General features: G+C 41.3%; 1 protein-coding gene across 3 annotated transcripts in view; it reads right to left on the minus strand.

Moving 5' to 3' along the window:
* The window catches only part of STAT1 (signal transducer and activator of transcription 1), a 1,683,855-nt gene that overhangs the window by 672,780 nt on the left and 995,911 nt on the right, over nt 1-15,164 (minus strand). For all 3 annotated transcript variants that reach the window (XM_044075195.1, XM_044075193.1, XM_044075194.1), the window contains one exon: nt 97-232. In XM_044075195.1, the coding sequence (XP_043931130.1) occupies nt 97-232 (136 nt within the window). The remainder of the gene's footprint in view (nt 1-96; nt 233-15,164) is intronic.

Consider the following 15,164-nt stretch of genomic DNA (forward strand, 5'->3'; position numbering starts at 1 on the left):
ACAAACAAATACAAAGCAAAATCATCACTATTGTGATTTCTAAAATGAATATCCGTTAAGAAAAGAAAAAGAAACTGGTGTAATGTGCAATCTTACTGAGTAATTTCTCTCCCAGCATGTTCAACTGGTCAGTACTAAGGCCACGCTTGGTTACAGAGGAGAACTGCCAACTCAACACATCCGAAAGCTGAGTCCATCTTGCAGTTGGAGGGTTTAGGAAGAAGGATAAGTTCTAGAGAAGGAACAGAAACAATGTAATTAAAGACTAAAACAAGGACAGACTTTACATTTACTATGTCATGGATTCACAATACAGAAACTCAGACTTGAAAACTTTGGGCACAGGATATCACTGTGCCTATTTCCTGACAGTGAACAACATGTATGCTCTTAGCAACAATTTTGTCAAAGTCTGTAGTAATGAAGTTACTGCTAATAGAATCTATCAAGTTAGTCTTCTGTATTACACTTAACAGAAAACTACATCTTTAACAGGCAACATTGTAGACCATGTGATGGCATACATCAAACAGATTATGGCAGGAAAGGAATTCACTGAAATTCATATTTTTAGACTTGCTTTCTGACAATCGGTGAATTTAACAGCAAATATGACAGTGTTGCATTTCCATTATTTGGATGTTTTTGCCCTTTTATCTACTTGTACTTTGACTGATGATGAGGTCTAGCCTAGACTACAAATGGCTCCTCTGCCACACCAAGAGATATCAGTCTTTAGTCACCTACACTTCTCTACGTAGCATTAGGTCTTCATTATCATGATAGGGAGTACAGGGTACCCTATTCAAAATTATTTTGTGGGTAGTAAGGAAAACAAGACACCAGAAAATATCATGGGTCCCTAAATACGAGACACTTCTGAACTTTTCCCTGTGGATAAGTTATGTCCAATGTGGGCATTAAAGCAGATACATAATGTTGTGCTGGGTCCTCCAGACATGTAGATGCCATTAATGTAGTGCAATATATGGAAGTGGCAGTAAGACGAGAGACAAATCTCCCTACTTGGAGAACCACAGGAGAGTGTTCCGCCTCATCTGTGTGCTAGCTGACAGCCACCCAAGTTCAATCCTAAATCTTGACCACAAAAATTCAGACTTTGACATCAGATAAATTCCACCTAACTCTCCAAACCTGCACATTTTCTCTGAACATTGGATAAGTTACCAGTACCACAATACTCAACAACAAGAGCCTATATTCTCCTACATCTAACAGATATGCTTTACATCAGTATCATGCATTCTTATTCCACTCACCAATTCTGAAACCATGATATCCTCAAGTAAGTCGCTCTTTATATGTTATTCCACAATGATCTGTTCAAGCTGACCATGAGCTGTTCCCAGATGTCTTCAAATGATTTACCATTGATCTTTGAATTTATTGCTGCTCAATATCCAAGTTGTTTGGCTTCTGCTACATACCTACAATCAACTGGATTACTAGCTGAGTTAAGTACAAACTTTTGAATTTATTACTGCTCAATATCTGAGTTGTTTGGCTTCTGCTACATACCTACAATCAACTACATTAATAGCCAAGTTAAGTACAAACTTGCAGTGTTAAAGATTGTACTGCATTTTATTTTTCTGTCGATTTAATTGTTTCATTCAGTACTGTGGTCTGTGTCTCTCTGTAATTATTTATTTTCTATTTAATTGTTTCATAGAATACTGTGGCCTCTCTCTCTCTTTCTCTGTGCAGTAAGTGGGGGCTATTGTGTTTCACTTCACTGATATTCAGCCTAGAGGGTTTCTCTGTATTTATAAGTGTTAGTCACATATCTTTGAATTTATTACTGCTCAATATCTGAGTTGTTCGGCTTCTGCTACATATCTACAATCAACTGCATTACCAGCTGAGTTAAGTATAAACTTGGAGTGTTAAAGATTGTACTGCATTTCATTTTTCTGTCTATTTAATTGTTTCATTGAATACTGTGGTCTGTGTCACTTTGTAGTTATTTATTTTTCTATTTAATTGTTTCATAGAATACTGTGGTCTCTCTCTCTCTCTCTCTCTCTCTCTGCAGTCAATTTCCCGTCCTCCCTCCCTGTTCTTGTTGCAGTATTAATTTTGGTGACTTTGGAACTGCCCACCCCTCCTGTAAATTTGTGTTTAAACACTCCTCCTGGGTCTATCTCATTTGCTCACTCAACCAAGTACAGTGAGATCACATTTTGACTTCAGACACTCTTACCACTCCCATCTGTTCAGCTCTATCCCAGCTCTATTCCAGTCTAGCATCACTAGCTCATTCTACCTAATACAGAGAGAACATTTGTGAAGGGAAAGCCACTTAGGTCCTTAATTTTGAATTATCTTCTGTTTCTCCTTTCTCCCTTTCCACTTTACAAAAAAAATGCTAAGCTTGTTTCCTGCCTTTCCTGTAACTAGTATGGACAAGATACAGATTTGCTGTAACCAGGACTGTTTGTAAACTTCTGAGCCCCCCAGAGCCTTTCTGGGTTGGAGGGAAGCATTCTAGCTTATCAGTAGAAGTGGTAAGCACTAGGTAGCCTGACTACCACAAGAGTGGTTTCTGGCACAGAAATTGTAGTTTATTGGCCATTTGGGCAGTTTTTCCATCTCTTTCAACTTTCTGGTTTAAAAGCCCGTGTTTGCACTTGTTTCCCACCATTCCTGTAACTAGTCTAGTCCAGATACAGATCCGCTGTATCCAGGACTATTTGTAGGCTTCTGTGCCCCCCAAGCCTTTCTGTGTTGGAGGGAAGCCTTCTAGCTTATGAGTGGGAGTGGTAAGCACTAGGTAGCCTATCTACCACATGAGTGGTTTCTGGCACAGAAATTGTAGTTTATTGGCCATTTGGGCAGTTTTTCCATCTCTTTCAACTTTCTGGTTTAAAAGCCCGTGTTTGCGCTTGCTTTCCACGTTTCCTGTAACTAGAGTAGTCCAGATATAGATTTGCTGTATCCAAGACTGTTAGCTTCTGAGCCCCCCAAGCCTTTCTGTGTTGTAGGGAAGCTTTCTAGATTATCAGTGGGAGTGGCAAGCACTAGGTGGCCTATCTACCACAAGATCCAGGTACAGATTCTTAGTTTTAGCACTTGAATTTATTTATTTGTGCTCAGAACTTGTTGTTAGCACTAAGTCACAAATTACTACAGCACTCAACCTTCCTCTTTACCTCGAGGAAAACAGTTTTTGTACTTACTTTCCTCACTTACTTACAGAAAAACAGCTCTTATACTCATTTCCTCACTTGTCCAAAGGAAAGTAGTTTTTTATTCAGGCATGTCCAAGGGTCAGCTCCCAGAGTTCTCTCCTGTCTTTCTGATGAATCTGGGCATCTTGGGCAATGTAGCAATTGCCTCATGTACACAGACAACCCTCTCCTACTATCACCCAACATCACAACCTGTGAGAGATGCACTTATCTAGCCAAACTGGACATAAAGCTCTCTCCAACCAAGACTGAACTTGACAGTCAAGAGGAGAAGGTAAACACTTGCACCACACCACACTCATCACATAGTCCCACTAAACATACACCACCAAAATCCACACATAGAAACACAAAAATATTCACGGAGGCTGTCAATAATAATCTGCTCAAGCAACAGAGACCTCCAAAGCAGAAACGCAAGCAGCCTCCACCCCCCAACACAACCCAAATGACACATAGCCCACAGACTCAGTGTGTCAGTAAACCACAGCCCATAAGTCAAAACAACGTACCCAACACACTAGTCATAGGTGACGCTATAGTCAAGCACAGTGATGTCCCACTCACCAGGCTAAACAAGGAGAAGGTTACTTTCAGGTGCCAGGATCCGCCACATATGTCACGCACTCAGGTCATTCCACAGCCAAGTACAAATATGACTCAGTCATTGTCCATGTTGGTGTGAATGACCAGAGACGTACCTCCCTGGACTACATGAAAAGAGACATGGAAGAGCTCTCTGATCTTGTAGCCCAGGCAGGTATGACCCTAGCCCTGAGTAGCATCCTGTCATCGCCCAGAATGATACCGCAGTACAAGGACAAAATAATTGACTTCAACAATTGGCTAAGCTTTTGGTGTCATTCTATGGGGATCCAGTATCTGTCTGCCTGGGATGATAAGGTAGACAGACCATGATGCTTTGCCAGAGATGGCCTGCACCTGTCACCCCTGGGATTCTGGATACTGGCTAAGGGTCTTACTGCCCCTATAGTGCCTTTTTTAGCCAAGGTTCAAATGACAAATTCACCACCGTAACAAGAACAGGCAAGCAAAAACTGAGGGTAATGCAACTCAATGCTAGAAGTCTAAATTTCAAAATGCACTCACTCGAGGCACTCCATAAAATGGAGAACATCGACATCCGTGCAGTGACTGAGACCTGGTTCAAGGCTCTAGAGAGCACCCCTGCATTACCAGGTTATAACTCATACCACACTTTTCGGCCATCTAACCTGGACCAGAACACCAAAGGCGGAGGTGTGTCCATATTCATTAAGGATATTCACACCTCCAGGCTAGTTGCGCAGCATAATACATCCAAGGTTATCCAAGTGCAACTAACTCTGGGCAAAACTGCAATCCAAACTGTAGCTTGCTACAGATCTCCCACCATGCCCCAGGATTCCCAGTCCTCTTTTCTTGATATACTGGAAAATATTAGGGTTCAACCAAACACCTTAATAATGGGCAATTTCAACTATTCCACCACTGACTGGAAAAAATGCTCATGCACCAACTCCTTTGCTCAACGCTTTCTGGAATTCATAAATTCCAATGCCCTGGATCAACTTATCCACACCCCTACCAGGGGCAACAATATCCTAGACCTAGTCATTTCCAACATGAGTGACCGGTGTTCCACACCTGAAGTCAACTCCTCAGTCAGATCCGACCATAAGCTAATCACCCTAGATATCTGCATCCCGCCCCCACCCACCACTAAGAAAACCATGGTAAAAAATTTCTCCAAAGCCAACTTCATGCTTCTTAAGACAGAAGGGGCGAACGTCATGACACCCATGCAGATGGACAATAAAGTTAAGACTGCTGAATCCTACACAAATGCACTCTATAAGCACTTACACGAGTGCATGGATCGTGCTATCCCAAACAGAACCAAGACGCTATCCTCCACAAAAAGGAAGCCAATCTGGTGTTCCCCTACCATAAACAAACTCTACAACAGAAGGAAGAAGCTGTTGCAAAAGAGAGTAAAATCCCATGAGTTGAGGAGCTCCCTGGTCAGCCTCAATAAGAAGCTGAGATACCTTATAAGATCCTCCAAAGCTAGCTACGAAAACAAAATCGCCACCGATTCTAAAAGCAACCACAAAGCATTCTATAGCTATGTCAAGAATCTCAATGGCAACACCCAAATTTGCTCTGAGTTACAGCACAATGACATGAAAATTACAGAATCAACTGATATTTCCAACATCTTGGCAGATAGGTTCAATGCTAACCTTACCCCCCTCTCACCCCCTAAAAGGCCCATATCTATACAGGAAGAATGCAGAGTCCCTGTAATTACATCTATGCAGGTAAAAGCTGCACTCTCTAAAACCAAAAACACAGTATCCATGGGATAGGACAATATCCCAAGCTGCGTTTTACACGAACTTCAGAACGAACTGGCTCCCCACCTAAGCACCATGTTCAATCATAGTCTCACGTTAGGCTTTGTGCCCACTAAATGGCACACAGCAAGAGTTATCCCACTCCAAAAAGGGGGAGCCACCACTGATCCCTTGAATGATTGCCCTATTAGCCTGACGAGCCTGGTCTGCAAGGCCATGGAACGTATCATCAAGGAACTCATAAACAAAGACACTGGTAACCTCCAAACTCTGGACCCCACCCAGTTCGGGTTTGTGAAAGACAGATCATGCCTTCTTAACCTGATCGCCTTCTTTGAGGCAGTCACCAAAGCCGTAGACGAGGGTAAGGTGGTTCACACAGCCTATCTTGACCTCGCCAAGGCATTCGACACCATCCCCCATTTTGGAATTATAGCTAAACTCACTAAACTAGGCATAAATCCCTATGTCACAAGATGGGTTGCCAACTGGCTCACTGACAGAACCCACACTGTAAAAGTTACAGACTCCAAATCTGACTTCAAACCAGTAACAAGTGGAGTACTACAGGGTTCAGTCCTGGGACCTCTCCTGTTTGGTATCTACTTCTCTGAAGTACAGGCTAACACAGTAGGCCTCTGGCTAATGAAGTTCACAGATGACTGCAAACTAGAAGACATAGTCAAGTCCCCAAATGATGTGGACATCCTACAGAAGGGCCTCACTGAGACAGATGCCTGGTGTCAGAGGCATGCCCTCAAGCTCAATGCCAAAAAGTGCATTGTCATCCCCTTTGGTAAAAACTCTGTACCCATGAACTACCACATAAATGGCAGTCTACTTAATGGCGAATGTGTGATAAGAGACCTTGGGACCCAGGTGGACAGTAGTCTCTTCTTTGATAATCACATTGCCACAGTAGTCAGGAAATCTTTCTATGTGCCACACCTCATCACAAAAAGGTTCTCATTCAGGGAAAAAGAGGTCATTGTTCCCCTCTACTCTGCACTCATTAGACCCATTATAGAGTACAACGCCCCTTTTGGAATGTACCTCACAAGACATCTGCAGCAGCTGGAAAAGCCACAGAAGTACCTCACAAAGAGGATTACTGGCCTCAAACAGATGCCCTACACTGACCATCTCAAAAAACTCCAGCTTTACTCTGTAGCATATTGCCTACTCTGAGGAGATCTCTGCCTAACATATAAAGCTATGTTAGACCCAGAACTGTTGGACATGCTACGAAATCCCAATCCCACCGAGCTACATGCTCTACAGATGTAAACCTTGTCACCACAATAAACAGGACATGCTGGAGGGATAGATTCCTGTTCCAGAGACTTCCTATACTCTGGAACAAGCTACCAATCTATCTCAAGCAAAGTTCCTCATTAGCACTCTTCAAGAAAAATCTAGATGAGTGGATGTGAAATAGGAAATACACCCTGGGGATCACTTCTTTGGCTCTGCTCGACAGAGGCACAAGGAATTAACCTTCTTGGATGGCATAAACCAGGGAACCTTGTTGGCTAGGCTTACTTAGGCCCCAGGGTAGATAGCCTAGTACATACCTATGAACCTATGTATATTAAGAGGGTACCCTCCTCAATTATGCTAATTCTCCACAGAAATTTAAAATCTCTTCCCCCAACTGTTTTACGATAAAATTTGTTCCGTTTTTATACAACGGCCACTGCAGACTATTTCAATTAAATGCTCTTTTCTGAACTGCCACCACAGTACTTATTTACTGAAAAACATGTCTGAACTGCTCAAAAGACTCCAAATGTGGTACCTTTTCAATCAGATGACCACTTCATGTTTTTATCTGGCAATACTTATCACTACACTGCTTACCAACTTTTTTGGCCATCTTATTTTCAAACAAATCGGTTTTGCTATTTTTTTTTTCATTTGTACCTCCTCCTATGCCTGGAAGATCATCTTCCAGATATGTTACTTCACATCTTTTCAGTGTAGGAAAGCTGGCATACTATTGTCTTTTTGAACTTTGACACACCTATCTTATCCTTCCCATGGTGTCCTGAGCACCAACTCTGCTGATCAGTCCTATCAGCCAGTCAGCATATGCTTCCTATCATCCTTCTGCAGCTTAAGTTACAAAAGACACTATAATTAAGAAATCCTGCTTCTCAAGTCCTCCCACAAATTAGCTAGATTTAATTTCTTTGCAGTCAGTGAATAGAAAAGGATTTTTTTTCAAACTGACCCTAGCCAAGAACTTTTAAAGCTTTAAAAAAGATACTTTAATAAAAAAAAAATTTAAATAATTAAACTATAACAGAACAAGAGCAAAAATGAAGAAATAGTGGATGTCTCCAAATCTTAAATGAAAAAATTGAATCCAAAATCCAAAGCATTAACTAACAGCTCCCAATGTATATTTATGTATCCATTTTATTTCTTTAATATTAATTAATTAATTAATTACTGTTTGACAGCCAGGAAAATGACATATCAGCTGACTCTTATCAGGTATGAGCCAAGCTCAAGGAAGAAAATCTACGAACAAATGTAATACATGATAAAAACAAAACAGTCATATGTATAAGATATACAAGACAATGAAACAAAAGATTTACAGCTTCTACATGGTACATACTTACTCACCATTAAGACTGAAGAGCCAGCGCTTAGCTTATATGGCACCAGTCCAAACTTTTCCAGACTTCCACTACTCCCCTTTACCGATAATGTCTTGTACCATACTCTCTCTACAGATCTGCAGTATGTTATTTGCTTGTCAGTGGAAACTAAATGGAAACCTATATACATACTCATTTGCATCTACAAAGAATTCTTTCTGCCAGGTCTGTGAAAGGTGAGTGGAATGTGAGAAGGATGAACCAAGATCATGTTCATAGGTTCATAGGTGTGTACTAGGCTAATGGCCCTGGAGCCTTTACAAGCCTAGCCCATAGTATTACCCTGGCATTGTGCCACCCGACCTTAGTTCCCAGTGCCTCTGTCGAATAGAGCCAATGGAGTGATCCTCAGGGAGAATTTTCTATTTCCCATCCACTCATCAAGATTTCTCTTGAAGAGGTCCAGGGAGGTGCTCTTTTTGACATGTACGGAAAGTCTATTCCATAGCATGGGCACTCACTGGGTTATGAACCTGTACCTCCAGCTCGTTCTGTTGATTGTGGTAATGAGGTTGAGGTCTCTGGAGAGTGTAGTGCGGAGGGATTGGGATTCCTTTAGATGTAACATTTCTAACAGAGCTGGGTCAGACATGGATTTGTAAGTCAAGGAGAGGGCGCCTCTAAGTAGGCGATATGAGACAGAGAATAGTTGGAGTTTGAGTCTGTCCATATAAGACAAGTGTTTAAGGCCTAGGATCCTATTTATGAGGTACTTTTGTGGCCTCTCCAGTTGTTGCAGGTGTCTAGTGAGGCAAATGCCAAATGGGGCACTGTACTCGATGACTGGCCTAATGATGGAAGTGTAGAGAGAGACAATGACCTCTTTCTTCCTGGATGCAAAACTCTTAGTAATGAGATGTGCCACATAGAAGGACTTTCTGACCTCAGTAGCAATGTGGTGGTTAAAAGAGAGGTTGCTGTCAACCAGTGTTCCCAGATTTCTTATAACTCCTTCTGAGTTCAGTGGACTGGACTACCATCAATGTGGTAATTCATGGGAACTAGGTGTTTCCCAAAAGGGATGATGACACATTTTTTGGCATTGAGCTTAAGGCCATGGTTCTGACACCAGTCGCTGGTCTCAGTGAGGCCTTTCTGTAGGATGTCAGCATCTCTTGGGGAGTTAATAATAGCTCCCAACTTGCAATCGTCTGCAAACTTTGGCAGCCAGAGTCCCTTCATGTTGGCCTGGACTTCAGAGAAGTAGATACCAAACAGGAGAGGACCCAGGATGAAACCCTGTGGGACTCCACTCATGACAGGTCTGCAGTCTGACTTGGAGTCAGCTACTTTCACACTGTGGGTTCTATCTGTGAGCCAGTTTGCAACCCACCTAGTGATATAGGGATTGATGCCTAGCTTAGTGAGTTTTTCTATGAATCCTCAATGGGGAATAGTATCAAAGGCCTTGGCTAGATCAAGGTAGGCTGTATGAACCACCTTGCCTTCATCCACAGCTCTGGTGACTGACTCAAAGAAGTCAACAAGGTCGAGCAGGCATGATCTAACCTTCACAAAACCAAACTGTAAGGGATCCAGAGTTTGGAGATTCCCTATATGCTTGTTTATTAGGTCCATGATGATGCGTTCTTTCTTTGTGGAGAGGGATGACTGTAGCAGTGCGCCATTCAGTCAGGGCAAAGCCTGAGGTGAGGCTGTGACTGAATAGGGCACACAGGTGAGGTGCCAGTTCACTCTGTAGTTCATGTAGAACACAGCCAGGAATATTGTCAGGTCCCATAAAAGCTGTACTCTTGGCCTTGGACAGTGTTGTTTTAACCTGTGCGTCAGTAATACTGGGTGCCTGGCAATCTAATGGTATTGTGATTGATCCTTTGGGGGGGACAGGGATAAAGTTAGCACTGAATCTGTCAACCAGTATATTGGCACTATCTGGTGGCTCGGTTTAGGAGGTACCATTGTGCAGCAGGTCAGAAAAAATTTGGGTATTGCCATGGAGATTCTTTACATAACTATAGAAGGCCTTGTGGTTGTCTTTACTATCTGCTGCAATTCTGTTTTCATAGCTAGCTTTACAGGATTTGATGAGGTATCTCAACTTTTTGTTGAGGCTGATAAGGGAGTTTTCCAGTCTTGGGACTTCACCTTATTCTGCATCAGTTTCCTCCTTCTGTTGTAGAGTTTGTTAATGGCAGGGGCCACCAGATTGGCTTTCTTTTTTTTTTGGAGAGCATCTTGGTTCTATTGGGTATGGAGAGATCCATGCATTTGTGTACGTGTTCGTACAGTGCATCGGTTAGCCACCTCTGTTTTCAGAAGCCCAAAGTTAGCTTTGGAGAAGTTTGTCATGGTGGTTACCTTTGTGGGGGTGGGGGGTGGGAAAGATGTGGATTTCAAAGGTGATTAGTTTGTGGTCGGATCTAACCAGGGAGGAACTGACTATTGGTGTAGAGCAATGGTTGCCCATGTTAGTAATGACCAGGTCAAGGATGTTGCTACCTCTAGTGGAGGTAAGAACGAGCTGGTCCAGGGCACTGGAATCAATGAATTCCAGGAAACATTGGGCAATTGTATTGGTACATGAGTAATTTTCCCAGTTAATGGAGAGGTCGTTGAAGTCACACAGTATGAGAGTGTTAGGTTGGACCCTAATATTCTCCAGGGTGCTTAGGAACATGGAGTGTGGGTCTTGGGACATGGTTGGGGTCCTGTAGCAGGCTATGACCTGAATCGCTGTCTTACCCAATGTTAGCTGTACCTGAAGTATCTCTAATGCGTTATGATGGGCTACCAGTCTGGAGCTGTGCGCATCCTTTATGAATATGGAAACACCACCACCTTTGGAGCTTCGGTCCAAGTTCTGGGGCCGAAAGGTATGGAATGAGTTATAGCCTGGTAGTGCAGGGGTGCTTTCTGCTGCCTTGAACCAGGTCTCTGTTCCAGCACAAATGTCAATGTTCTCTATTTTGAGGAGTTCTTTGAGCGAATGCAATTTGAGACTTGAGACTTATAGCATTGAGCAGCATGACCCTCAGATTGCATTTGTTTGTAGCTGTCACAGTGGTAATTTGGTCTTTGGAACACCACCTAAAAAGGCACTACAGGGATGGAAAGAGCCTTGGCCAGTATCCAGAAGCCCAGGGGTGACAAGATGCAGGCCCTCTCTGGCAAAGCATCTAGGTCTGTCAGTCATGTCATCCCAGGCAGACAGATACTGGATCCCCTTAAAATGGCATCAGAAACTTAGCCAATTGTTGAAATCAATAATTTTTTGCTAGTACTGTGGTATCATTCTGGGTGATGGTAGGAGGCTGCTCAGGGCTAGGGTTATACCCACCTGGGCTACATAATCCGAGAGCTCCTCCATGTCCCTTTTCATGTAGTCCAGGGAGGTATGTCTCAGGTCATTCACACCCACATGTACAATAAGAGAGTCATATCTGTACCTGTTGTTGAGGGACCTGAGTGTGTGCGTTATGTGGCAGATCCTGGCAGCTGACTGTTACTTTCTCCTTATTCAACCTAGTGAGTAGGACACCAGTGTGCCTCACTATCGAGTCACCTATGACTAGTGTGTTGGGCATGCTGTTTTGCCTTAGGGGCTTTGGTTGAGTGGCACACTGTTTAGGAGAGTTATGTGTCTCGTGATTAGTGTTGTGTTGTGGTGGTTGAGTGCGTTTCTGCCTTGGAGGTCTCTGCTGTTTGGGTAGATTTTTAATGAGAGCCTCCGCAAAGGTGGGTGTGTTGTTTGTTTTTTTTTTTGCTATGTGAAGGCAGTGCTGGTGTGTTCTGGAGGGCCATGTGTTCCATGTGGTGTGGTGCCAGTGCTGACCTTCCCCTCTTGGCCAGCTATTCCAGTCTTGGCTGGAAAGTGCGTGGCTTCCAATTTGGATATATAAGTGCATCTCTCAGAAGTCTGAGTGTTGGGAAGTAAGAGGAGAGGGTTGCCAGTGTACATAAGGCAGTTGCTACATTGCCTCAGGATGCCCAAGTTCATCAGATTAATAGGAGAAAGCACAGGGAACTGACCTTTAGACATGCCTGGAGGGGTGGGACTAATAATAAGTACTGGAGCCATTTCCTTGTAGATCTACAGTTAAACTACATAACTTATGAATCTGTTATGGTCTAGTTCATCCACCTCATCACAAGGACTGAATTTCCAGCAAACCCTCCTGTGTAGCATCATGACAGAATTCTGTGTAGAAATGTGGTTCTGATGGAAAGGTTTGAAATGTAGCCAGGGCACTTGTACAATCAGTTCTAAGTTATACTGCTAATTATTTGCCATACTTGTCATAACACTATCAAATTCACTAAGATAACCACCTGAATAAAGTGGTTTTGAATAACTTTTTACCCACTTTATTATTAGCATTAGCTATCGAGAACTGTGAATCAATTCTGAAATATTTTGACCTGTCCAGAGGGAAACAATGCTGTCCTTGGACATCCATGCAGTGCAAAAATACTCTTTATTTACTGGAATAAGTTAAAAAAGATCATTTATATTGGTTGAGTTTGGCTTCCTTAGCTACTCTGGGCATAAAAAAGTAGTTTGTTCACATACCCACTCTGTACTTGTGGAACAGATGATATGGTAGTTTTACACAAAAAGCTTTCTGAAGTCCAAAAACATTCTTAATGAGGAAACTGCCAATAAACAGAGCCTTCAGAACAGAAATTATAGCTCTGTCCTAGAGGCCTTTTTGAAGTGAAGTAAGCTGTTTTAATATAAAATACAGGTCCCATTGGGTAGATGAAAAAAAGGCATCTTTTAGAAAGGTATTGTAAATCTTAACAGAACCCTTTGGAGAAACTTGAGATGGCTGATTTGTACATTTATAGAAGATTAGTGGAGGCACATGTCAAATATTTCCACCAGATAATAAAGTATATCAGGAAATGCAGCCAAAAGGGGTCTAATCCTCTCTTTAATGCTCACAGTGCATTTGTACATTTCCCTAGCACTGGGCTTCCAGGCAGACAGAATGATAAAAGCTACCCTTTTGGGGTAAGCTATGACTTTGTTCATCACTGGAATTGCAGATGACAAATATTTAAAATGCGGACATGAAGGTCCCAGTGAAACCTGTAGGATGAATGAATCAAAAGGGTTTTGAATGATCTCAAGAAATACCACCACAAAACCAAAGCAGAAGACCAGAGTGTAAAAAATGTAATCGATCTTAGCGCCTCGGCTATCAGCTTTCAAGGGATAAAATTCAGTATGACAAACCAACATTTTATAACAATTTCAATTATTCAATTAAGAAACACTCATTAAAAAGACACTCATTAAGGAAAAAGAACTCATTAAAGAAAAACCCTCCAGTTACATTCATTATTTAACCCTTTAGGTGACAGTGTTTCACCTTTTAATATACACATTTCTTTATACAAATGTCTTTGCTTAACTTCCCCATCATCACTACCAGCAACTATTTCCAATACTGTAGCTCTTAGACATTTTCTATCCCCATTGTGGCACAACAAATAATGCTGTGCCACAGGGCTTTCCACCTTTTGTTTTTTGATATCCCTTAAGTTTTCCTGCAACCTTATTCTAAACATTCTCTTAAGTTTCACCAATATAGAATAGGTTGCAGGAACACCTTAATGCATACACCACACCCTTTGTAGTGCTGCTTCCACAAAACCTAGGACTAAACTTTAGTCTATTAATATTGTCAAAGAAAGGCACAACATACTGGTATAGAGAACAGCCCCCGCAAGGCTGAATACCTCTCATATTAACCCTCAAAAATAGCTCTTGTTTAGGATACCTAAAGTGACTATGAACTACTAAATCCATAATACTTCTCCCTCTTTTCAAAGATAAAGAATGGCTTACTGGACAAAATATTTTTTGATTTTTGGTCCTTAGATAGAAAGCCCCAATAGTATTTAACTATATCGTAGATTTCCTTAGTATTAAAGTCAAATGTAGTGACAAAATATATTTGTTTCATGTTCCTATCATTTTTATAGCATTTATACTTACTATAATGTTGTTGTATTTTAACTCTATTGTCATCTCGGCCATGTATTAATGTAAATAATTTCTGCAGTGTTCCTTCAACATTAATTAACTTATGTCCTTTACTTAAAAATTGGGCACATGCAAATTCTAGATCTTTCCACATAAAAAATTCATCACTATTTAGCCTATATATTCTAAGAAATACCCCATATGGTAAGGCTTCAATTAAATGTTCCCGGTGACAGCTCCCCCCGTTCAAAACATGATTTACCTCTGGAAATTTCCTATGAACTCTAGTTAATATTTTTTGTCCTACAATGCCTTCTAACTGTATATCTAAATGAGTAACTTTATTTCCCACTTGTAAGCCATCAAAAAAATACCAATGCTATTACACTGCAAATCTGCATAAAATTCTGGCACCTGAGATTTTCCACCATCACATATGAAAATCAAATCATCTATGAACCTTAAAAATTTAATCACATATTTCTTGAAAAATTCCATTCTACTGAAATATTTTTGCTCAAATAGGCCCATGAACAAGTTTGTATACATGGGGGCAAATGATGCGCCCATCGCTGTTCCTTTTATTTGATGACAAATCTCTCCATTAAATTCAAAGTAATTATGTTCTAAACAAATTTCTAACAATTCAACTATATAACTAGTCGTCTCCAAAAACATATTTAACTGACTCTAGGCCCAATTGATGGCTAATATTTGTGTACAAACTTTTCATGTCCATTACCAGCCAATAATTATTCTCTTTCCATACAATAGCTTTTATTTTTTCAAGAAAGTCAAAGGAGTCTTTGCGACAAGTCTTTGTCTTGATATAAGAATCTAATTTCACAGCTGGTTTTAACAAAAGACTACGCAATAGAAATCCAATCTTATGGGAGAAATAATTAGTAGCAGCCACAATAGGTTGTCCTGGAGGGTCAGATAACCTTTTGTGTGTTTTAGGAAGGCAATA

The sequence above is a fragment of the Protopterus annectens genome, chromosome 6.part0 (assembly GCF_019279795.1).
Source record: "Protopterus annectens isolate FY-2018-M chromosome 6.part0, PAN1.0, whole genome shotgun sequence".
Classification (NCBI taxonomy): Eukaryota; Metazoa; Chordata; order Ceratodontiformes; family Protopteridae; genus Protopterus; species Protopterus annectens.